The sequence below is a fragment of the Mixophyes fleayi genome, chromosome 5, assembly GCF_038048845.1.
Source record: "Mixophyes fleayi isolate aMixFle1 chromosome 5, aMixFle1.hap1, whole genome shotgun sequence".
Classification (NCBI taxonomy): Eukaryota; Metazoa; Chordata; class Amphibia; order Anura; family Limnodynastidae; genus Mixophyes; species Mixophyes fleayi.
The window spans coordinates 109742438-109768097 of record NC_134406.1 but is presented as its reverse complement, the minus strand read 5'-3'; the positions used below and the strand labels follow the sequence as shown (position 1 = coordinate 109768097).

The window sequence follows — 25660 nt, the reverse complement described above, 5'->3', positions numbered from 1 at the left end:
GTACTTCCTGGTGGCTAGCTCCTCCCCCAGGACCAGTCACCAATAAGCTGCCTTCTTTTCTAGTCTGGCACCCCACACACACACAAACACACACACACACCTCCTCTGGCTCCCATTATCCACTACTCTGCACCTATCCCAGTCATCCCATTTCCTACTACTTCACCTCATCTAACCTGTCTGTTCCAACCCTCCCCCCTCTACATGTGGATGTATGGCTGCTTTGGAAGATAAGGAAGTGATATGGAGTGATTAATGTTATGTGGTGGGTGTTTTTAATATGTACAGTGGATATTATTGTTAAGGTTGAGTATTATTATAGTATTAAGCTCTGATAGCATGTAAAGGGCATATGTTGAGGTTCGGCCATAATGGCTCCACTCTACACCTCTGTGTCCACACAAGATCGAGGAAGGCGGGGTGGTAATGGGCTCCACAATTTCTGATGGTAGCCGTTATTGCAGCTAATCATAAACTATTATGATTTTTCTAATTTGAAGTGCACCCTGTTCTATACTGAAGTTTAAATTTTATACCACAAGATTAATGACTCTTGTTGCAAAGTCATATGAATGGCCTTACAAGAGTATGTGATTTTGAATGTTATTGGACAACTAATTTAGCAGTGCAGTTGAGTGCACAGTTAATTTTCATGAATAATACAAAATCTGATTGTCTCTAAAATATTGTACCGTTCATGATTGGAGAACAACTTGTTTTCCTAAAAACACAATATTTGGATTTTAACCATCAGCATATCTGTGTTGTGCTTTCTTGGTTTTTTTTTTTTTGCTTGCAATTTGTACAAAATCTTTTTACATCTGCCTTTAAACAGTGGTTTAAAATATTCACAAATCTGCTTGTTGGTTAAGATGCATTTAATTGCTGATGTAGCTTAAATAATTGACTCATTTAAGCTGCCTACCACTTGTATCTTAAAAAAAAAAAAAAGCATGCAGGTATCATTTTGTCTTCCCGCTTTACAACACAACCCAGATCAATCAGCCACAGACAAAACATTATGGGGACTGTATCACAAACAAGGACACAGGTTCTCAATTTTGCAAAAGATCAACCGAGCATTTGTATCAGTGAGGTCAGCATGAAGCACAAAGTAGATGCTTAGAAACTGTTATTTTCTTGCAAATTAACATAATTAACCAACATTACATGGCCAAGGAAGGAGGTGAGGTGTGAGCAGGAGAACCAATTGCAAGCTGTTATCTGCGGTTTGTGATTGGTCATCCCCACTCATGCTCCCTCCATTTTTGTGAGCGAAACAAAGGGGAAAAAAATACTGCATAGAGCAGCCCCCAGGGTTTGATCTATGGGGCAGGAACCATTTACAATGCCAAGGACAGTGGTGTAATGAACATTTTTACCTATCCCATTATTTTGGGAAGGAATGAGAAAGATAACCCATTAATCAGGCTTGGGCCATATGAGAGCTTTAAGGTGTTTGCAGTCCAGTAAGAAAATGATAAAGAAAGCTTAAGGCTTAGTACAAAAGTGTACTAAAGTGTTTTCAGACGATTATTGGATCAATCGCGCGATAAACAACTGATCTGCCCGATATTGCATTAGTGTGTACACTAAAATGATGAACAATGGTCATTCCAAAGCCCATTGCATAGTTTCATTTGATTGTTAACAGAACTATAAATCTCTTTCGGCTATGGAATGACGTCCTTCCAATCCTGTAGTGTGTATTGTAGTAGTGTGTGTGTAGTGTAGTATGTACTCACGATCAGGATCTCCATAGAGTTTACAGAGTCATGATATTTTCAGCAGATGGTTGACAGATAAAGAGCACAGGTCTGAGAGGGTAAATCTTTTAAAACCTGTATAATGTGTATGTATGTATGTACCAGCATGCTGATCGGGACCCCCCCCCCCCACCCCTCTTTACTGATAGCGCATTGGTCGTACATTTCTGTAGTGTGTACACCTTGTAAAAATCTTTTACAGCATCAAGTAAGATGGTGGATGGAGGGATGAAGTGAGACTGAGTTTCATATAGAAGCTGAAGCATTCATCTCACATTTTCTATAGCGCCCTTCTGCCTATGAAGCCCATCTGGATTAATTAGTTTGGTTAACAAGGGGAGCGGGTGATCCGACACAATCCTGGCATACAGTGTGTTATCTGAATTAATTATATCTGCTTGGAAACTCCCATAGTGAAGGAGGGTATTTTTTTTTTTTTTTGTTTTGTGAGTGACAGATATGCGGCATGGAGCATTTTGTTTGGGATCTGCTTCTGTGACAGAATGTAATTTCAACTAACTTTTTGTGGGCGCAAATACTCGCATTTGTGTAGCATAGTGGTGGCCATCAAATAGTGTTACATAGTGAAAAGCAAATTCTGTTAGCATTTCATGAGGGTCAGCTCCGTAATGTGTTTCTTTTTTGTTTGGACTATATTGTGGGATATCAAGCTCTGTCTAAGTTGTCTGATTAGTAATGAGCCAGGCTTATTTCCCTTTGAAGAAAAAATTGTATTTCCATTGTATGTTTGGTTTCGATATTTTGAGTAATAAAGTTGTTTAATTAACATCTGGCTTGGACTATTTCATGGTATGTCTTCTAACCATTTGATCTTATGTACACTGGCTGAGGATAATTTGCTAGAAATCACTGGGGAATTCAGAATAGGCCAGTGTGGTAGTATGGTGGTGGTGATAGAAAGAGGCATAGTTCCAGTCTTTGGATGTTGGCAGTGTCAGGAGCCTTACTGTCTGTGGTCCTGTAGGAGTCTAAAGCAAACTGTTTTGTTAAGTTTTTGGAATTATTTTTGGGTCGATTGAGATCTATGAATCCATTCAATACTGTGCTAAAGTCACCCTTTACCATCAGGGTCTGGGATGACAGATCAGTGAGTCTGTCGGAAATGTTGTCAAAAAACTTTGTCAATGTGGTGTTAGGAGCATAAAGGGTAAGCAATGTTAGAGTGGTCTATAAACAGCATAATGATCTAGGTGGTTAAAGAGGAGTCTTATTTTCTTTCTTGATGCAGCCTGTGACATACTAGTGGTTTCTAAAGTAGCAACCCTCAATAACAGGCGTTATGAACACTTCTGAAGGTAGATTGTGTCCCAATAGAGTCTCTAGTAATGGAAGTTTGTTGAGGTTACTTTCTATAGCCCAGTTCCATTTGATCGTAGTGGTCTTCAATAAAAGCTCTATCTCTGTGTATCAGTTAAGTCTGAGAAAAAGGTTGCTTCCAAACTTTATACCTAGAATCCAATGTCTAAAATGTAATTTCACTGAGCCAAGCTTCAGTTTTCTTCATCAGAAATGTAGTTGAAATGGGGAAAATGGGCTGGATCATAGGTCATAAAGTAAAGGGGGCTAGTAAGATATTCATCTGTGGAGGTATTCCACTATTGAAAGAAAAAAATATTTTGCTTTATAGAGCATTACCAATAATGCATAGAATACAAATCTGTTTCAGTTGAATGTACTTCAAGGTGAAACATTCTGTTAAGATGCTAATTTAGTACTGTACATATCCAGGGAAGGCTTTGTTTTTTAAATTTTAATTTACATTTAGTATGCTGTTTGAATAATAAATAGTAATAAAATTAAGATTGTATATTATCTATACAATGTATAGTCACTCTGGAGAACAGATATCTACAGACAGTAGCTATATGGATGGAAACGAGTCAAAATCGAATAAAAGAAAACTTGCATAATCTAGAGTAATGGTCTTCCCATATCTAATATATAAAAGCCTAGCGGCGTGTGTGTGTGTGTAAAAAACTATTTTCTCAGAAAGGGCTCATCCAATTGACCTGAAATTTGGTATACTGACATTATTTGACAAAAAAATTATAATAGTGAAGTCGGTTAACATCCATCATCCCCCCTTCCCCCCCATGGGAGGGGTAGTAAAGGCTAAATTTACCAGTTGAGGGCTCAAACTTTTGACCGTGTGGGTATTTATTTACCAGAGCCTGTGTTTGGTCATGGACAATTGTATGTCGCATTTTCACGAGTACGGAGAAGCAGTGATGTGAAAGTGCAAGTTATGAATACTGCCCTTCAAGGAAGACTGATTAAGCACAGCGATAAGGTGTTTAGCAGAAACGTTGTGTATCGAGAGGTTTTAGAACAGTAAGACGATTGAGATTAAGGATGTGGCGATGAAGATGAATGATGAGGTGATGGAGAAGAATGATGAGGTGGTGACATGGACAAAACCACGTTAAAAAAGGGCGCTTACGTCGGGAAGTAACGCTCTTCCCCTGAGGATGCCTGGCCTAGCCCCAAATGCATGACAAGAACCTTTTTAACACCTTAAGTAGCTTGATTTGACTAGAATGCATGAGTATCATGCACGGGTTAACTTGTCTTATATATGTTTCTCATGAAAGTTATTAGTGGGGTAACATGGCACGGGTTAACTTGTACAGTTATATGCTTGCATCCTTAGCCTCAGTCTTTATACAATCTTTATTCATTTTTTTATTTTATTTATCTTTACTTAACTATACTCTGATTGGATCTTTTTCTAACATTGGCATGCTATAATATTTAGTTGATACACATTTTCTTCTAATTTCGATTTTGCCCTTAATAAGATGTACTTATAACCTATTAAATTTATTTATTTATATTCAACAACATCAGTTATAGTTTTCAAAAGTATATTCTTAGATTTTTCTTCTATTGTATGTCATGGCAGGCTTCACAATTTTAATGGCAGCCAGTTGCTTGTCCATAACTCAATGTCAGTATTTTGCCGTTTTGGCCACCATTGCTCTCTAGATGCAGTAGTGTCTATTTAGGATTTAAAGTATTTATATGTGTTTTTGGATATTAAAGATTTTGTGGTAATACACCTAAATAAGGAATGAATAATTATAGTTGTTAAACTTATTGTATGAGCTAGAAAATAGGTCAAGTAGCACTCATGTAGTTTTATGTGTGTGTGTGTGTGTGTGTGTATATATATATATATATATATATATATATATATATATATATATATATATTATTTTTTGGAATTGGAAGTTCAGCTGAAAGAACATTTGGCTCTGCTCACTAGCTTGTTTCAGTTAAACAAGTAGTAAGTGGGTTGAACAAGGTATATGGGTAGAGAAATATTATATCAGATGTTAGATGTTATCATATTTATTCAATACTTGATGTCTATTTCTGTGTTTACTCCAGAGCAAATTAATATTTATTTTTTGTTTTATTCTATTTTTTCACAGTGCCCCACACACAGGGCCCGCTTGATGGAAGTTTGTATGCCAAAGTAAGAAAGAAAAGCCTTTCAGATGGATCTGTTACAGTTATTGACTCTGGGGTTCCCTTGACAAGCAGCCCTGATCATAGCGATCACACTTTGTCTGTCAGCAGTGATTCCGGGCATTCTACAGCTTCCGTAAGAACAGAAAGAACTGAAGAAAAGTTTTCTTCAAAAACCAAACGAGGTCTGAGTCCAAAAGAAAAGGCAGAACTGGATCAACTACTTAGTGGATTTGGGGTAGATAACCAAACGTGTTCACTGAAGGATATGACTGATGCTCAAAACAAATACAGTGGGACACGCCATATAGTCCCTGCTCAAATTCATGTGAATGGAAACACAAAACTCAAAGACAGGGAAACTGATATTTTAGATGACGAAATGCCAAATCACGATTTACACAGTGTCGACAGCATAGGTACTCTGTCATCATCAGAAGGGCAACATTCTAACAATCTTGGAAACTTTAGTTGTCATAAAAGCAGTCAGAATTCATTACTCTCTGATGGCTTTTGCAGTAACACTGGAGATGAACACAACCATAGCTTAGCACCTGACCTAGGTATCAGTGTTGACCATATGTATGAAAGATCATATAACATCAATGAACCTAAGCAAGTTCAGCAGCCAACTGCTCCGCCACCTCCGTATGTACAAAGCAACTATTCAACTCAAACTTGGGTGCGCCAACAGCAAATGGTTAGTTCACATCAGTATAGCTATCCTGAAAATGAAAGTCGTTTTGGTATACATGGCTCATTACATTCAACATCTAACATATCCGAAATATCTAAAGTCCCTTCTATATCTAACAGAGGTTTTAAGGTCAAAGATGCTGTGCAAAGGAGTGTGTCAAATTTTACACAGGACCAGGCTCCTGAAAGTTTTGGGCATATAACATCAACACAAACAACAACAAATGGGATAGAAGTGAAGAATGAAGACTTGTCTTCTTCTCCAACACTGGATATAGACCAATCAATTGAGCAACTTAATAAATTAATCTTGGAGTTGGACCCAACATTTGAACCTATTCCAACACGAATGAATTCTAGTGCAACAAATACAAGTGCACTTATTGCTGATGTTGATATTAGTGGCTGTCATACCCCTTTAGATACAGAGAAAAGAAGAAAAATGTTCCAAGAAGGTAAGAACTGTAAATAATTTGTAGTTTTGTCAATATAAATATATGTTTATGGAATGTTGAAAAAAGTGTCATGTTTAGCATTAATGATTGATTCAATTATAAAGAACTATATGCGATGGTTCCAATTTAAATAATTGTAATCATTAGTTTGCGCTTTTCTGGTGTAAAATATTTTTGAGCAGGTCACCTCAGAGCTGTTCACCTGCCGATTCCTGTTGTGTCTCACATGTTTAAGTTTATAGTGAATCAGTTAATTTGTAGCTGCAAATCTCTGCAACTTCAAAAATTCAGTTTTGCAGGACTTTGGTTACAAACGGCTAATCATTGCAATTCTTGCAAAGCAAGAGAGCATAGGGAATGTGTATAGTTACAACAGTATACTTAGGGGGGTATTCAATTGTTAGCTAGTTTTTGTTGTTGTTTTTTTTACTTCACCGCCGCTTAAAAAAAAAAAAAATCTCCCGCAGGTTTTTGAATTAGTACAGCAGGAAAACTTATGCAATTCAATTGAAAAAAGAGGGAACGCTGCCCCCGAGCGTTAAAAATTGTGTTTGCGAGATTTTAGGGGAATGAAGGGGAGTTTTAACGCGGTCATGTATAACACAAGTAAAAGGGTTTGCATACATTTCCATACATTAGATTGCATTACACATTGAAATATCTACATTACAGTACTTTCTTTAGCATATTTTTTAATTGAACTATTTTTTACCATATAATCATCTATACCAAGTCAAAACACATTACTAAATTCAGATTTGTACCAAAAACTTTCATAAATATAATTAATTAGTGATTTTAATTTTTTACATTTTTTTTATGTTTATTTTATTTCATTATTTTTTCACAAGAAAATCAACTTACACAAGTTAGGCATTAGTGATAAACATAAGTTTAACTTTTTTTTCACATTTATTACATGATTTCAAATACTTTTCAGAGGTTTTTTATTTTTAACACACCCCAAGGAAGTGCGAGATAAAACAGCATATTTTCCTGTTTTACTTGTGGCTTTAAAAAACAATTGAATAGCTTTTAAAGCGGCTGCCTCTCACACACCATATACTTTTAATAGACCTTCTACTGGAGCGTGAGAGGACCGTTTCATGAAAAAAAAGTAGCGTTAAAAATGTTATTGGATTGCAGGTAAAGTTAACCCGCTCAAAAATGATTAAAAACAGCGTTCCCCCCTCCGTTCCCTCCTGGGACAGGTATGTGATGGGCCAAGTGCTCATTGCAACCAGAGCTGCTATAGCTCAGGCCTGGAAACAACTGTCTCCCCCGTCTTTGGCTAAGGTGATATCTAAAGTGAACTTCAGCTTTGAGATGGAGACCCTAGGAGTTCCGTATTCCACGGCAGCTACTTCCCCATTAGTGAAATGGCGTAGCTGGCATAATTACGTCACAGACTGAGGTGGGGCCCCATCCCAGTCCCCCCATAGGCTGAATATCTCAGACTCAGTGTCTCGTGCCTTGATCTAAGAAATATTTGCTTTTGGGCCTAGGTACAAGGATGGAATGGACTAGTCTCCGTATTGTAAAGTTAAAATGACTTATGTTTAGAGTGCCAATCTTTAGTTTTACTAGTCTACTGACTATAATTATATTTAAATACTACAAAGTGATAAATGTCTAGATTGCTGGTGTTTTATGACATATTGTTGTGTTTCGTCCCCACTATGTACCGCTTTCCCCTTTATGTCCTACCCTTTCTCTATTTCTTTTTTTTTGTATCCTTTGCAATTAAATTAGAAAATTCAATAAACTTTATTTCAGTTAAAAAGAAAAAGACAGCGTTAAAATGACTTAACGCTGTCAAGATAAACAACTCGCTGACAATTGAATACCCCCCTTGTTGTTCGTAATGTGTGTTTTGATGTATTTTCTAAATGTATTGGGTATTATCATTGAACTGGATTTATAATCTTGTAATTTTTGATCCCTGAAGCGACTTTGTCAGCAATCAGATAAGCAATAGATCTTGTTTTTAAATAAGAGATGTAATTCATGAAATAACAAAGAACACTGAAGGGAGATATAATATTTAAATTTTGATCCTGTTGTTGTTTGCCACTATTAATTTAAACCTTATTTTAACTAAGTTTTTAGATTCTTTTTAATTCTTATTTAAAAAATAAAATTTGATGCACATTAGTTAGTATTGCTGTCTTGGTGCCTTGGGTTGGATGCTGACTAGGGTAGTACCTGTGATGCTTGCATGTTCTCTCTGTGCTCCTGTAGGTTCCGTCAGGGTGATCTGCAAAGCTAAATTAATTGGTGTGTGATGAAACTAACATTAGTGTGTGTGATAGAGAATTTAGACTGTCAGCTCCAATGGGGCAGGGCTGATGTGAATGTTTAAAACATTGTAGCCACTTGTGTTGTAATATAGTTGCCAGTTATTTTATGTTGTTCCACCCCTCAAAAAAATCAAGATGTTCTCTTGTATTCTTCTGTCTTTTTTTTCTCTCCATGCCTCTTTCTCCCATAGTGCTCTCTTCTGCTACTCTTCTTAGTCTTTACCACACTGGTGAATGGGTTCCTTAAGGTTCAATAGTTATCTGTTTAGTGTAGATAACATTATACTGTTTTGATTATTGATAAATATGTTCATATAGGACAGAGCTACAGTTTATCTTTTTTACTCCCTGTTTCTCATTTACTTATCAGTTCTCACTGTACTGCAAACAATATCTAGCTGCATAATTACTTTTTAGCTGATAATGCTGTCTAGAGCCTAGGAAGACTATGTTCGGCTAATCAAGTAAATGGAGCCGGAGACACCAACAACTGAGACCTAGCAACTGTGCAAAGCTCCTTTTGGGCTCCTACTAAAGATATACATAGCAAAATGATTCCATTTGTTCTCACACATAATATATTTCTAAGGCAAAAAAATGTGCACCAGTATGTATTGATATAGTCAGTTTTTAGTAGGTGCTTGTGTTCAAACACCTCCGAAATTTGTAGACCCTAAAAAAAAGTAATGCAATGCTTGTCTTAAAGTGTTTACTAACACATTGACTCACATACGTTTTAGGATATGGAGCTACACTGTGCATTCCAATCTCTTTAAAAACCCACATCTGTCAAAAACAACCACCCATGTATAAGAGGCATGAGAAGCACAGTGTATCTGAGTCACAATGATATTAAGAAGTTTGATCATAGGCCAGGGGGACCATGCAGTGTGTAATTTGATGGGATAATTGTGTAAACTACTTGAAATGGATTGAAAGTAGCAAGTCTGCTGCTCTTTTGGTCACTACTGTTATAGGATGAGCTTTAGGTTTGTTTGTTTTTTTTCAATTAGAGGTTTGGACATGTTGCTGTATTAACGATATGTCCTCTAAAAGCAGTTTTGAGTTTGGGGATATCGGTGGGGGATGGTCCAGTCTGTTAGTGTATATGAGAGGCAGTGTTCCTCCTTTTCATGTTTTGAGATGTTTGGACAACTCCACCAGATATGAAAGTGCCCTTTTGACCACAGTTCCTCTTGCAAGCTTTTGAGGAGTTGGGTCAGATCATGTGCCGTTGGGAGTGGGGATTAGTTAGAAAAGTTTGTAAACATTTTCTTAATGCTTACACAGATTGTATCATAAATATTTATAATACTGCTGTCGACATAAGAAAATAGGCAGGCCAAGACTGAGTTTAACCAGTACACAGCTTACAGAAGTGTGTTGAACATAACTGATGTTTGTGTTTTGGAGGCATCTAATCACATGCAATGCAGTGTGACAGGTGGTAATGTAACAAGTGATATATGTTATCGTTCACTTTTATGTTATCCAAAATGTAAATAATTAAATGACTGAGAAAGTTAAATATATTATTTTCATTTGCAATAGAACTCATGACCATGATCATTACTGCTCGGAGTGTAGAATACAGAGTACAACTTGTGTACTTGCTGCTAGTGACATTTCTATTTATGGGAGGAAAAGACAAATGTCATTGAGGCTAGGAATAGAGAACATTCTGCCTTATTCCAGTTCTCGGGCATTGTAATTTGTTTTTAAAATTGCTATTGATTGTCCAACTGTCCTTGCACTGTACCGTTGGACTAATATCCACAATTAGAGATGGAAAACTTGGAAATGATTGTCTTTTGCAAATTCCACTGCTGGCATAAAGCTGTAAACAGAAAGGATGTTGGATGCTTCATTGTACAAGACAGTGGGGTAATCAAGATTATTTTAGGAAAAAGTTGCCTTCCAAGAATAGACTCTCTAGGAATGATTAATGATTGCAGGGCAGATTATAGGGAGATATATTGGTTGGTAAAGAAGCCAGGTTTAGGGTGCGTGCACAAGGGAGTACATTAGCCCACAATCTTTTGAAATACTTTCCCTAGAATTCCATTTGCTGATGATTTTGTAGTTGTGGTAAAGAACAAGGAGTCATATTTTATTCAGGCTTCTTTCAAAAATTGTTCTTTTGCTGTAGTTATTTTGTGTTTTTAAATTTGTTCCCATGGTAGAAAAATGGCAACAAAGTAGGTACATATTATAGGCAAGCTTATATTTTTTAAAGCCAAACAGAACAAAAGTAAATACCCAAAAAAAGTACTTTTGCACCTTTGTCATACAAAAATATTTACATTTTCAGTCCGTTTTCTTTAAGTAAAAACAAAAAAAAAAGGGATAATAGATGCAGGGAAAAATACTTATGTGCACTAGTCTTTAGGAATTTATCATTGATATCTCTGATCCTGGTACAATAGTTTACAATTACAATTGTTGTTAATAGAGTTACATCAGAAATAAAAAAACAGTAACAAGGATAAAAGTGTCACAAATTCATAGGAAATTCAATTGACTGCGTTACGGGTAAAAGTAACGCGGCCTGCACATTATTACCGTTATTACGGTAGTTTCAACGCCCGTTTTTTGCTTGCAGCTTCCTGAGCTGCGAGCAGAAAGTGGGGTTAAAATTACCGTAATAACGTTAACGCCACGCTGATTCGGGGGGGGATTTAGTTCCCCTCCATAACCCTGAATTAGTGCGACATTAAATTTATTACTGTTATTATGGTAATTTTAACCCGGCTTTCTGCTTGCGAACAAAAAGCCGACATTGAAACTTTTACCCGTAATGTGGCCAATTGAATTTCCCCCATACTCCTTTCTGTACACCAAAATCAACATTGATAGACTACAGTAATGCATCTTGAATTAGACATTTAAGGCATTTGCAATAGCATAGCACAGTGTTACATTTGCAAATGTTAACTAAAGATGGCTACTGCATGCACACCATGATCAATGAACACTGACTGTCAGCAAAACCCCAAGGCCCTTGCCGATTGATTTCTCAAATTACACTTTTTTAGCACTAGTAAAAGCATTTAAATAGGTATGGGAATGGAATCTATTCATTTCAATGATCCCATACTATACCTCCCAACATTTACCCAGGCAAAATTGTGACAAAATGAGTACAGCCCTCTATCAGTGCAAGCCAGGCTTCTATTTCACCCAAATCACCACCTTTTCCCAGTAAGCCCTGTCTCTTTAATGGTCCGAATTTGAAAGTATCTTGCTGCAAATGGAACATTTGGAAGGTGTGCACTTGGGTTTTGTGGGAGGCAGCAGCATTTTTGCAAATTGATGCACTGGGGTCAGTGGAGTAACATCTACTGAAAGCTCCCTGTTGCCACCCTTACTGTGCATGCAAAAGGTGCAGTGTCACTGGTGTTTTCCTAAAGCAAATGGAGACTTTACTTGAACATACAGTTCAATTGAATGCACACAGCCAGAAATGAAGGATCACTACAATACAAAATACAACTGCCATCGTCACAAAGTTAAAGGATAACTTGCAATTGTATTACAAAAACAATAGAAAAAAAATGATCACTCCTCCGATTCAGCAGGTCAATATAAGGATATGAACAGGAGGTCCTATGCAGTACTGTCAAGGCCCCTTCCTTGTCAGCTTTCCATTAGAGTGAATAGGAAGGTCCGAGGGGCAGTTTGAAAAAAGCTTGTCTCAAGGAGAATGATCAGAGGGGTGTGTGAGAATTTCTTTTATTTAGCTCACTTAATTCCACTCAAACCTTTTCATTTTTAGGTGGCGTTATCTCTTAAGATGTTTGAAACCGTTTTGTTTTTAATCATCCTTATATTAGCTTGAGTGGCTCATTGTTCTGTCATCTATAATTTTACTATATGCTCTGTGACACAGATGCTTTGTTTGCATTTTTCTACTGTCACTAAGCATTCAAGAACATCATTTGCAGCAGATTAAAGAGAAAGGTTTACAGAGTAGATGTCAGGCTTGCCTTTAAATCTGCTAAAGCATTAGACCTGTCTTACGATTGCAGAAGGGTTAATTTACACATAAGCCTCCTTTGTGTGAAATTGCTTGGTTTGCACACTCTTGTTATCTACCCAGATGATTCTATTTTCCTGTATTCCTCTTTTTTTTACTAATCAGATGGAAAATAATTTGCCATAAGAATGTTGTCTTGATTTTCATTATATAGATGTATATACATGATTAATTCACACAGTGAGCTAGACCGAATGTTCTTGAGAAACTTTCTTGTCTGCTAAAAGCATTGACTTAATAGGAAAGCAATGTTCATTCTCTTTAATGGAACATTTTTGTTGTCTCAAGAGTATCCTTATAACTCTGCCTCTGCAGCACAGGTTGAAAAGTGAATGGGGGCAGGGAATACTCACTTACATGCAGTAAATCTGAATTATAGCACCATTTTTTGTTCACATTTGACAGTAGACATTGTTTAAATTTGGCAAGGGCACTCTTACCAAATTCTTACTCCCCAGAGAACACAATAACTATTTCAGACAGGTCATGGCACCTATTTAAAATATAATTATAAAATAAATAACAATCTTAGGGGCCGATTCAATTCTGCCGCGTTAGTGTTGGAATAACACGTTAATACTGTAATTTTAACCTGGATTTTTGCTTGTGGCCCAGAAAAATCTGTTAAAATTAACATACTAACGATAATACTGTGCAGGCTGCGTTCTTCCTAGAATAACACAATTGAATTGGTCCCTTAGACTGAAATTTTAAACTGTCAACCAGGCCTATAGAACAACATGCGTGTTATCTTTGTTTGACAAACTTTGTGAGAGAGAGGGAATAAAGTGTGGGTGTAGAGGACATGGGAAAGTAGAGATGGAGGTGATATATGAGCAGTAGAGAACAGAATAATGTAATTGTTGGGGTATGTTAGCATGGGGCAAAACGGGTGATGTTAGGAGAAAAAGCTTGTCTAAGGCAAAACCAAAAGAAATTTGTTCAAGAACCTGTATATCTTATATATGTTTCTCATGAAAGTTATTAGTGGGGTAACATGGCCCGAAACTGAGCTAAGGCAAACATCTGCAGAGCATTGCACTAAATTGCAACCATCAGGTCTTTTACCTCATAGATTTGGAAAATATGACAAAAGGGCAACATACATCTGCTACAGACTCTAATGACTGCTGTTTGACACTTCCTCAGTCTATACAGCTGCTTAAATAGCTTGTGGTCTTCCTCCTGCTTGCAGAGGCCACACTGGCAAAAACATAATACCCTGCTTACTTCATCTCAAAGTGCAGGCAGCACAAAGGTATATCAGCCTTGATCGCCCTTCCTCCCACAATGTCTAGTGAGTATTGTTCTGATAGCTCTTAGCTACAAAGTATTGCTCGAGTACCTGAGATAAGCCATATCTGTAGTACTATAAGCAGCTCAGACAGGTTCTGAATCAGTGGGGTGGGCCAGACCCCATTCAGCCACATAACTGTAGTTTCACTGCTTCCCACAATATAAGGCCTTTCTCTGGCCCTGAACACAGACCTTTGCAGACCAGGTGGAGTATTGAGTATTAAAAATATAATCAATGAACTGGTCTCCACGCACAAAGACCGAATAACAGCTAATGGTATACTCCAAAAACAAATTCACATATCTGGTAAACATATTACATTGCAATGCTTTCAAGGTATGTGGCGTTCCTGAATCTTAGTAAACCATAGAGCTCAACTTATTAAAAAAAAAGCTGCTACCAAAGAAGACTGAACAGGATCTGATAATAGGCACAAGCTACCAAAGCCGAATCATGTCTCAGATAAAAATTCTTAGTACACAAATCTGCTTTTTTTTGTGTGAGGTGCTCTATTGAAATTTCAGATAGTTACCACTTGACTACCATAGCACTCTGTATGATCCTATATTTTAACTTCAGATCATGTTTAAAAATGCCTCTCACTATATAATAACAACTAACCATTATGTTTGTGCTCACAGGTTCACAGGTGGACGCATCGTTGGCCAGAGCTCGAAAGCTTAGTTTTGGCCAATATGATAATAATACACCAGATCCGCAGTATACCAGATATGTATGGAAGAAATCTCCAGAGCAAGACTCGACATCCAGGTCATTTGCTTTGATGAGGCAATCACAGTCCAAAGAGGTATTCTTGTTGAATTAATTGCCTTTCTAAAAGTGTTAACTTCTGATGGAGTATACTTTTGCACATTCTGTTTTTCACTTATCTCGTATTTCACAGAATGTCACTGGTTACAACTATTGCTCTTTGGTGGAAAAAGTGTGATATTGAGCCAAGGTAAGCCCTGTGAGCCAAATTCTGCAGCGGAGTCTGCTTCTGATTAGATTCCCTATCGCAACATTGCAATTGTGTTAATATTCCTTTGCAAATCCCTCTCATCCAAGTCTGCACTGCAGCTTCCTCCATCCTTACTACAGGAGGAGGCAGGTGAGGCAGTATACATTCATATACTATACTGATGTGCTATTTTAGCAAAGATACTGGGTCTAGTTGTCATGCACAACAGATGCTAAATTATGCATAGTTAATGCTCATGAATTCAATGACCACTAAGGGCTGGGAAAGTAAATTATTCATTTTACTTTTTAAAGTTAACATTGCATGTCTATTATGAACTTGTGTAATCTTCAACAGTTTGCTGATGGGTTCACGTTAACCAATTTCTGTGAATACTCACACTTGTTTAAACAGTAGGTACTATGTATTGCTACTGCATCTAGATGTACAGATGCTTGTGATTGTGATGACCAACAGCAGATTTATAAAATTGTTGGTTATAACTCATAGGAATCTAAGTAATTTGGGATAGTTGCCAATTCTCAGTATTACCTTTCTTGCTGTAGTCAATTATGCGTACAGGCGAGTTCTAGGAAACCTGGCTTCCACTGTGGAACTCTGTATATAGATAAACTTGTGGCATGCCAGCGTAGTCAGAGGGTGCTCATACCTGACCAGGCTAACCTGCACTGTGTTAGTCCTTTATGTGTATCTGTGATCATCCTCCATCCGTTTTGCCCTATTAAACAGCATATAATATGGCCCACCAGTTGTTCAGAACATAGTAATAGATTGCTCCATATTACACAGCGCCTGATCATCTGACATAAAATGCACCAATCGCCATCAATTTTCCAGCATATTATACAACCACAAATCCAGAATCCCAGAGCTCCCCTTTTTCCATCTATGGTGCTGTCTTATTAGCATAAGCAATTGAGCTGGGCACTACATTTCAGTAGCAGACACTAGCAGACTGCTGTTATTGGATAATAATAAAAATCACACAAGCAGCTTCTCCAATGTAAAAATAATCACACTGTGACAGCTTCTCCTGGTAATAGGCACTGCTGGTAATGAACTTCAATTATCTAGTTTTATTGTGGTGCTCCGTTCACTAGAGAAGGGAAAGCACCCCAAAGTTTCAGGACATAGGTAGAAATATCTCACACTGAAATCTCGCCCAACACCCCCTTGTCTTCCATGTCCCTTACAGTGTTTATGTCCCACTGGCCTTATGTCGTCTTCTGAGAAGCTGTCACAGTGTGATTATTTTTTCGTCTTCTGATCCTCTTTGTCTTCTCTGTGTATCACCTTCCCCCTTGCATTATGTCTGCACCCTTAGTCTGTTCTGCTCTCTACCCCCTTGTTTCATCTCCTTTCTCCATGTTGGCCCAAAACCATTCCCACACCTTTCCTGTTGAGGGACAGTTGTTTTCTGAAGGTCAACATCTGCAATAGCATTTGTGTATGAATGTGTGTATATTTATATCTGTGTATATGTATGTATGTATGTATATATAGATTTATATATGTGTGTGTGTGTGTGTGTGTGTGTATATATTAGGGATGAGCGCACTCGGATTTATGAAATCCGAGCCCACCCGAACGTTGCGGATCCGAGTCGGATCCGAGACAGATCCGGGTATTGGCGCCAAATTCAAAAGTGAAACTGAGGCTCTGACTCATAATCCCGTTGTCGGATCTCGCGATACTCGGATCCTATAAATTCCCCGCTAGTCGCCGCCATCTTCACTCGGGCATTGATCAGGGTAGAGGGAGGGTGTGTTAGGTGGTCCTCTGTGCTGTTTAGTTCTGTGCTGTTTAGTGCTGTGCTGTGCTGTGCTGTGCTGTGCTGTGCTGTGCTGTGCTGTGCTGTGCTGTGCTGTGTTCTGCAGTATCAGTCCAGTGGTGCTGTGTGCTGTGCTCTGTCCTTCTGAGGTCAGTGGTGCTGCTGGGTCCTGTGCTGTGTCCTGTTCAGTCCAGTGGTGCTGTGTCCTGTGCTCTGTGCTTCTAAGGGCATAGTTATTTCCCCAATATTCCCCTGTGTTTAAAAAAATAAAAAAAAGTTTTTTTAAAAAATACCAAAAACTACTTTAATATTTTTTAATTACCACAAAATTTGCACAACCAATCCTGCAGTATAAGCCCATTGGTACTGCAATATTACCAAGTTCACACATTCAGCAGTAAAAGTCCAGTGGTACTGCAATATTACAAAGTTTACACATTCTGCAGTATCAGTCCAGTGGTGCTGTGTCCTGTGCTCTGTCCTGCTGAGTTCCGTAGTGCTGCTGGGTCCTGTGCCGTGTCCTGTTCAGTCCAGTGGTGCTGTGTCCTGTGCTCTGTGCTTCTAAGGGCATAGTTATTTCCCCATTATTCCCAAGTTTTTAAAAAATAAAAAAAAAGTAAAAAAAAATAAAAAATTTAAAAAAAAAAAATATATATAATAATTATAACCAAATTTGCAAAACCAATCCAGCATTATAATTTATAAGTCCATTGGTACTGCAATATTACCAAGTTCACACATTCTGCAGTATCAGTCCAGTGGTGCTGTGTCCTGTGCTCTGTCCTGCTGAGTTCCGTAGTGCTGCTGGGTCCTGTGCCGTGTCCTGTTCAGTCCAGTGGTGCTGTGTCCTGTGCTCTGTGCTTCTAAGGGCATAGTTATTTCCCCACTATTCCCAAGTTTTTTAAAAATAAAAAAAAAGTAAAAAAAAAAAAAAAATTAAAAATTAAAAAAAATATATATAATTATAACCAAATTTGCAAAACCAATCCAGCATTATAAGTCCATTGGTACTGCAATATTACCAAGTTCACACATTCTGCAGTATCTTGTGCTACATATAATGGAGACCAAAAATTTGGAGGATAAAGTAGGGAAAGATCAAGACCCACTTCCTCCTAATGCTGAAGCTGCTGCCACTAGTCATGACATAGACGATGAAATGCCATCAACGTCGTCTTCCAAGCCCGATGCCCAATCTCGTAGTACCGGGCATGTAAAATCCAAAAAGCCCAAGTTAAGAAAAAGTAGCAAAAAGAGAAACTTAAAATCATCTGAGGAGAAACGTAAAGTTGCCAATATGCCATTTACGACACGGAGTGGCAAGGAACGGCTTAGGCCCTGGCCCGTGTTCATGACTAGTGGTTCAGCTTCACCCACGGATCTTAGCCCTCCTCCTCCTCCCCCCCCCTACAAAAAATTGAAGAGAGTTATGCTGTCAGCAACAAAACAGCAAACAACTCTGCCTTCTAAAGAGAAATTATCACAAATCCCCAAGGCGAGTCCAAGGGTGTTGGTGGTTGTCAAGCCTGACCTTCCCATCACTGTACGGGAAGAGGTGGCTCGGGAGGAGGCTATTGATGATGTAGCTGGCGCTGTGGAGGAACTTGATGATGAGGATGGTGATGTGGTTATTGTAAATGAGGCACCAGGGGGGGAAACAGCTGATGTCCATGGGATGAAAAAGCCCATCGTCATGCCTGGTCAGAAGACCAAAAAATGCACCTCTTCGGTCTGGAGTTATTTTTATCCAAATCCAGACAACCAATGTATGGCCATATGTAGCTTATGTAAAGCTCAAATAAGCAGGGGTAAGGATCTTGCCCACCTAGGAACATCCTCCCTTATACGTCACCTGAATAACCTTCATAGTTCAGTGGTTAGTTCAGAAACTGGGGCTAGGACCCTCATCGGTACAGGGACACCTAAATCCCGTGGTCCAGTTGGATACACACCAGCAACACCCTCCTCGTCAACTTCCTCCACAATCTCCATCAGATTCAGTCCTGCAGCCCAAGTCAGCAGCCAGACTGAGTCCTCCTCAATACGGGATTCATCCGAGGAATCCTGCAGCGGTACGCCTACTACTGCCACTGCTGCTGTTGCTGCTGTTAGTCGGTCATCTTCCCAGAGGGGAAGTCGTAAGACCGCTAAGTCTTTCACAAAACAATTGACCGTCCAACAGTCGTTTGCCATGACCACCAAATACGATAGTAGTCACCCTATTGCAAAGCGTATAACTGCGGCTGTAACTGCAATGTTGGTGTTAGACGTGCGCCCGGTGTCCGCCATCAGTGGAGTGGGATTTAGAGGGTTGATGGAGGTATTGTGTCCCCGGTACCAAATCCCCTCGAGATTCCACTTCACTAGGCAGGCGATACCAAAAATGTACAGAGAAGTACGATCAAGTGTCCTCAGTGCTCTTAAAAATGCGGTTGTACCCACTGTCCACTTAACCACGGACATGTGGACAAGTGGTTCTGGGCAAACGAAGGACTATATGACTGTGACAGCCCACTGGGTAGATGCATCCCCTTCCGCAGCAACAGCAACATCTGCATCAGTAGCAGCATCTACAAAATGGCTGCTCATGCAAAGGCAGGCAACATTGTGCATTACAGGCTTTAATAAGAGGCACAACGCTGACAACATATTAGAGAAAATGAGGGAAATTATCTCCCAGTGGCTTACCCCACTTAGACTCTCATGGGGATTTGTGGTGTCAGACAATGCCAGTAACATTGTGCGGGCATTAAATATGGGCAATTTCCAGCACGTCCCATGTTTTGCCCACACCATTAATTTGGTGGTGCAGCATTACCTCAAGAGTGACAGGGGTGTGCAGGAGATGCTTGCGGTGGCGCGCAAAATTGCTGGACACTTTCGGCATTCAGCCAGTGCCTACCGCAGACTAGAGGCACATCAAAAAAGCATGAACCTGCCCTGCCATCACCTCAAACAAGAGGTTGTGACGCGCTGGAACTCCACCCTCTATATGCTGCAGAGGATGGAGGAGCAGCAAAAGGCCATTCAGGCCTACACAGCCACCTACGACATAGGCAAAGGAGTGGGGATGCGCCTCAGTCAAGCGCAGTGGAGACTGATTTCCGTGTTGTGCAAGGTTCTGCAGCCATTTGAACTTGCCACACGAGAAGTCAGTTCCGACACTGCCAGCTTGAGTCAGGTCATTCCCCTGATCAGGCTGTTGCAGAAGCAGCTGGAGAAAGTGAGGGAGGAGCTGGTAAGCCATTGCGATTACACCAAGCATGTAGCTCTTGTGGATGTAGCCCTTCGTACGCTTTGCCAGGATCCGAGGGTGGTCACTCTTTTAAAGTCAGAGGAATACATTCTGGCCACCGTGCTCGATCCTCGGTTTAAAGCGTATGTTGTGTCTCTGTTTCCGGCGGACACAAGTCTACAGCGGTGCAAAGACCTGCTGGTCAGGAGATTGTCCTCTGAAGAGGACCGTGACATGCCAACAGCTCCACCCTCATTTTCTTCCACATCTATGGCTGCGAGGAAAAAGCTCAGTTTTCCCAAAAGAGGCACTGGCGGGGATGCTGATAACATCTGGTCCGGACTGAAGGACCTGCCAACCATTGCAGACATGTCTACTCTCGCTGCATTGGATGCTGTCACAATAGAAAAAATTGTGGATGATTACTTTGCTGACACCATCCAAGTAGACATGTCAGACAGTCCATATTGTTACTGGCAGGAAAAAAAGGCAGTTTGGAAGCCCCTGTACAAACTGGCTCTATTTTACCTGAGTTGTCCCCCCTCCAGTGTGTACTCGGAAAGAGTTTTTAGTGCAGCGGGGAACCTGGTCAGTGAGCGGCGAAGGAGGTTGCTTCCTCACAACGTTGAAAAAATGATGTTTATAAAAATGAATAATCAATTCCTCAATGAAGTACAGCACTGCCCTCCAGATACTACAGAGGGACCTGTGGTTGTGGAGTCCAGCGGGGACAAATTGATAATGTGTGATGAGGAGGAAGTACACACTGTAGGGGGAGAGGAATCAGAGGTTGAGGATGAGGACGACATCTTGCCTCAGTAGAGCCTGTTTAGTCTGTACAGGGAGAGATGAATAGCTTTTTTGGTGTGGGGGCCCAAACAAACCAATCATTTCAGCCAAAGTTGTTTGGTAGGCCCTGTCGCTGAAATGATTGGTTTGTTAAAGTGTGCATGTCCTATTTCAACAACATAAGGGTGGGTGTGAGGGCCCAAGGACAATTCCATCTTGGAACTTTTTTTTTTGCATTATATGACCAAGCAACAGTCGTTTGCCATGTTCAAAAAGTAAAACCAAATGTAAAAAAATTCAAGAAATTAAACCAAAAGTAAAATGCCGTGTCATAATTTAAAACAAGAGGTATTGACGTGCTCTAAAACTACTGTATTGTTGTTTATATTTTATAAACACTACACTTGAAAGCTTGAGTCTTTCAATAGAAAAGTAACTGTCCATTGCACGAATATTTGCAACAGGGACAATTTTAGGGTTAAGAAAGTCAACTAATAATAACACTTCGACGCTGTGTGTCTTTATAAACACTACACTTGGAAGTTGGAGGAGGTATTGTGGCCCCGGCACCAAATTTACTACCGGGGCCACTCCACTGTGCAGTCCATATTTAGGTGTATCAGATATTAAACAACGGTGACAGTTGATGCCCAATTTTTTAATTATATTGTGGCCTCGGTACCAAATTGTGTACCGGGGCCACCCCACTACGCAGTCCAGATACTTGTTTGGTGGAATTCAGACCAGTTGAGGGTTTTATTATTATATTGTGTGGACCACTCTATCTATACCACACTACAACTCTATACCACTCTATTTCCTACTTTAATTCTATTTCATACTTTAATTCTATTTCCTACTTTAATTCTATTACTAATTAATTACCATAAAGAGGAACAAAATAAACCAATTTTACCAAAAGTATAATATGACTTAGACTTACAAACACTACACTTTAAAGATCGTGCCTTTAAATGAAAAAGTCAGTCTTCATTGCACGACTATGTGCAACAGGGACATTTTTTTGGGTTTACAAAGTCAAACAATAACACTTCGACCCTGTCTGTCTGGGGTCTCTCAATGACGAATTATCTGTACCATGTTTGGAGGAGGTATTGTGGCCCCGGTATCAAATTGGGTACCGGGGCCACCCCACTATGCAGTCCAGATACTTGTTTGGTGGAATTCAGACACGTGGAGGGTTTTTTAATTATATTGTGGCCTCGGTACCAAATTGTGTACCGGGGCCACCACACTACGCAGTCAAGATACTTGTTTGGTGGAATTCAGACCAGTTGAGGGTTTTATTATTATATTGTGTGGACCACTCTATCTATACCACACTACAACTCTATACCACTCTATTTCCTACTTTAATTCTATTTCATACTTTAATTCTATTTCCTACTTTAATTCTATTACTAATTAATTACCATAAAGAGGAACAAAATAAACCAATTTTACCAAAAGTATAATATGACTTAGACTTACAAACACTACACTTTAAAGATCGTGCCTTTAAATGAAAAAGTCAGTCTTCATTGCACGACTATGTGCAACAGGGACATTTTTTTGGGTTTACAAAGTCAAACAATAACACTTCGACCCTGTCTGTCTGGGGTCTCTCAATGACGAATTGTCTGTACCATGTTTGGAGGAGGTATTGTGGCCCCGGTATCAAATTGGGTACCGGGGCCACCCCACTATGCAGTCCAGATACTTGTTTGGTGGAATTCAGACACGTGGAGGGTTTTTTAATTATATTGTGGCCTCGGTACCAAATTGTGTACCGGGGCCACCACACTACGCAGTCAAGATACTTGTTTGGTGGAATTCAGACCAGTTGAGGGTTTTATTATTATATTGTGTGGACCACTCTATCTATACCACACTACAACTCTATACCACTCTATTTCCTACTTTAATTCTATTTCATACTTTAATTCTATTTCCTACTTTAATTCTATTACTAATTAATTACCATAAAGAGGAACAAAATAAACCAATTTTACCAAAAGTATAATATGACTTAGACTTACAAACACTACACTTTAAAGATCGTGCCTTTAAATGAAAAAGTCAGTCTTCATTGCACGACTATGTGCAACAGGGACATTTTTTTGGGTTTACAAAGTCAAACAATAACACTTCGACCCTGTCTGTCTGGGGTCTCTCAATGACGAATTGTCTGTACCATGTTTGGAGGAGGTATTGTGGCCCCGGTATCAAATTGGGTACCGGGGCCACCCCACTATGCAGTCCAGATACTTGTTTGGTGGAATTCAGACACGTGGAGGGTTTTTTAATTATATTGTGGCCTCGGTACCAAATTGTGTACCGGGGCCACCACACTACGCAGTCAAGATAGATAGATGCGTATTGCGTATCATAGATAAAGTACATTCAGTGGTGTGGGGCAAATTGAAAAATATTCAAAATGCACTGACATTATCAAAAACAAGAGGTTGTCACACGCTAAAACTCCAACATGTATATGATGGAGAGGATGGAGGAGCAGCCGTATGTGTAGTGTAATGCAGATCTGTTGAAGGTTTTTTATATATTTTATTGTGGTGCCCAGTGCCCACTCCTCTACGCAGTCCAGGTACAATTATTGGTGCGAATCATAAAAGTTCAGGGTTTTTAAGATATTGTGGTGACCCACTCCTCTACGCAGTCCAGGTACAATTATTGGTGCGAATCATAAAAGTTCAGGGTTTTTAATATATTGTGGTGACCCACTCCTCTACGCAGTCCAGGTACAATTATTGGTGCGAATCATAAAAGTTCAGGGTTTTTAATATATTGTGGTGACCCACTCCTCTACGCAGTCCAGGTACAATTATTGGTGCGAATCATAAAAGTTCAGGGTTTTTAATATATTGTGGTGACCCACTCCTCTACGCAGTCCAGGTACAATTATTGGTGCGAATCATAAAAGTTCAGGGTTTTTAAGATATTGTGGTGACCCACTCCTCTACGCAGTCCAGGTACATTTATTGGTGCGAATCATAAAAGTTCAGGGTTTTTAATATATTGTGGTGACCCACTCCTCTACGCAGTCCAGGTACAATTATTGGTGCGAATCCTAAAAGTTCAGGGTTTTTAAGATATTGTGGTGACCCACTCCTCTACGCAGTCCAGGTACAATTATTGGTGCGAATCATAAAAGTTCAGGGTTTTTAATATATTGTGGTGACCCACTCCTCTACGCAGTCCAGGTACAATTATTGGTGCGAATCATAAAAGTTCAGGGTTTTTAATATATTGTGGTGACCCACTCCTCTACGCAGTCCAGGTACAATTATTGGTGCGAATCATAAAAGTTCAGGGTTTTTAATATATTGTGGTGACCCACTCCTCTACGCAGTCCAGGTACAATTATTGGTGCGAATCATAAAAGTTCAGGGTTTTTAATATATTGTGGTGACCCACTCCTCTACGCAGTCCAGGTACAATTATTGGTGCGAATCATAAAAGTTCAGGGTTTTTAATATATATTGTGGTGACCCACTCCTCTACGCAGTCCAGGTACATTTATTGGTGCGATTCATAAAAGTTCAGGGTTTTTAATATATTGTGGTGACCCACTCCTCTACGCAGTCCAGGTACATTTATTGGTGCGAATCATAAAAGTTCAGGGTTTTTAATATATTGTGGTGACCCACTCCTCTACGCAGTCCAGGTACAATTATTGGTGCGAATCATAAAAGTTCAGGGTTTTTAATATATTGTGGTGACCCACTCCTCTACGCAGTCCAGGTACAATTATTGGTGCGAATCATAAAAGTTCAGGGTTTTTAATATATTGTGGTGACCCACTCCTCTACGCAGTCCAGGTACAATTATTGGTGCGAATCATAAAAGTTCAGGGTTTTTAATATATATTGTGGTGACCCACTCCTCTACGCAGTCCAGGTACAATTATTGGTGCGAATCATAAAAGTTCAGGGTTTATAATATATTGTGGTGACCCACTCCTCTACGCAGTCCAGAAAGATACCTTGTTGCAACGTTTTGGACTAATAACTATATTGTGAGGTGTTCAGAATACACTGTAAATTAGTGGAAATGCTTGTTATTGAATGTTATTGAGGTTAATAATAGCCTAGGAGTGAAAATAAGCCCAAAAACTTGATTTTTAAACTTTTTATGTTTTTTTCAAAAAAAATCCGAATCCAATACCTTAAATCCGAACCGAGACCTTTCGTCAAGTGTTTTGCGAGACAAATCCGAACCTCAAAAATAACGAAAATCCGGATCCAAAACACAAAACACGAGACCTCAAAAGTCGCCGGTGCACATCCCTAGTATATATATATATATATATATATATATATATATATATATATATATATATATATATATATATATATATATATGGTAAAGGCTCCATTTTACTATGGTATTTGCATGACTTAAGTGATGTTTCAGCAGGGCTACATAAGGGTGTCACCCACCACAGACCTTAATCCTTACCTTGATCCTTACCTACCCTGATTTGTAAAATATAAATATTTTTTTTTCATGTTTCTCATGGCCCAAACCTTTTTTATGTTGCTGTTGTTATTATTCCTGCAATGTCTTTGTCCGTTTTTTTGTATGTTATTATATGCATAATATAATAAAATAACTGTAAATAAGGAATATTCAAAATACTCTAGCTTTTTAAAAAAAGTACTGCAGAAAAACATTGAAAAACCACTTTATTAATGTGCCCTAAATCATAAGGGTATTAAGGTAACATACCATTAATATGCATGTTTGTTACCTATAATATCACAAAATTAATACAGTGGAATTTCAGTTGGAAAATAGCATTATTATTTTTTTTTATTTTT

General features: G+C 39.0%; 1 protein-coding gene across 3 annotated transcripts in view; it reads left to right on the top strand.

The window, feature by feature from the left end:
- The window catches only part of TNS3 (tensin 3), a 282436-nt gene that overhangs the window by 203025 nt on the left and 53751 nt on the right, over positions 1-25660 (top strand). For all 3 annotated transcript variants that reach the window (XM_075212670.1, XM_075212668.1, XM_075212671.1), the window contains exons 18-19: positions 5222-6409; positions 14684-14850. In XM_075212670.1, coding sequence (XP_075068771.1) covers positions 5222-6409; positions 14684-14850 — 1355 coding nt within the window. The remainder of the gene's footprint in view (positions 1-5221; positions 6410-14683; positions 14851-25660) is intronic.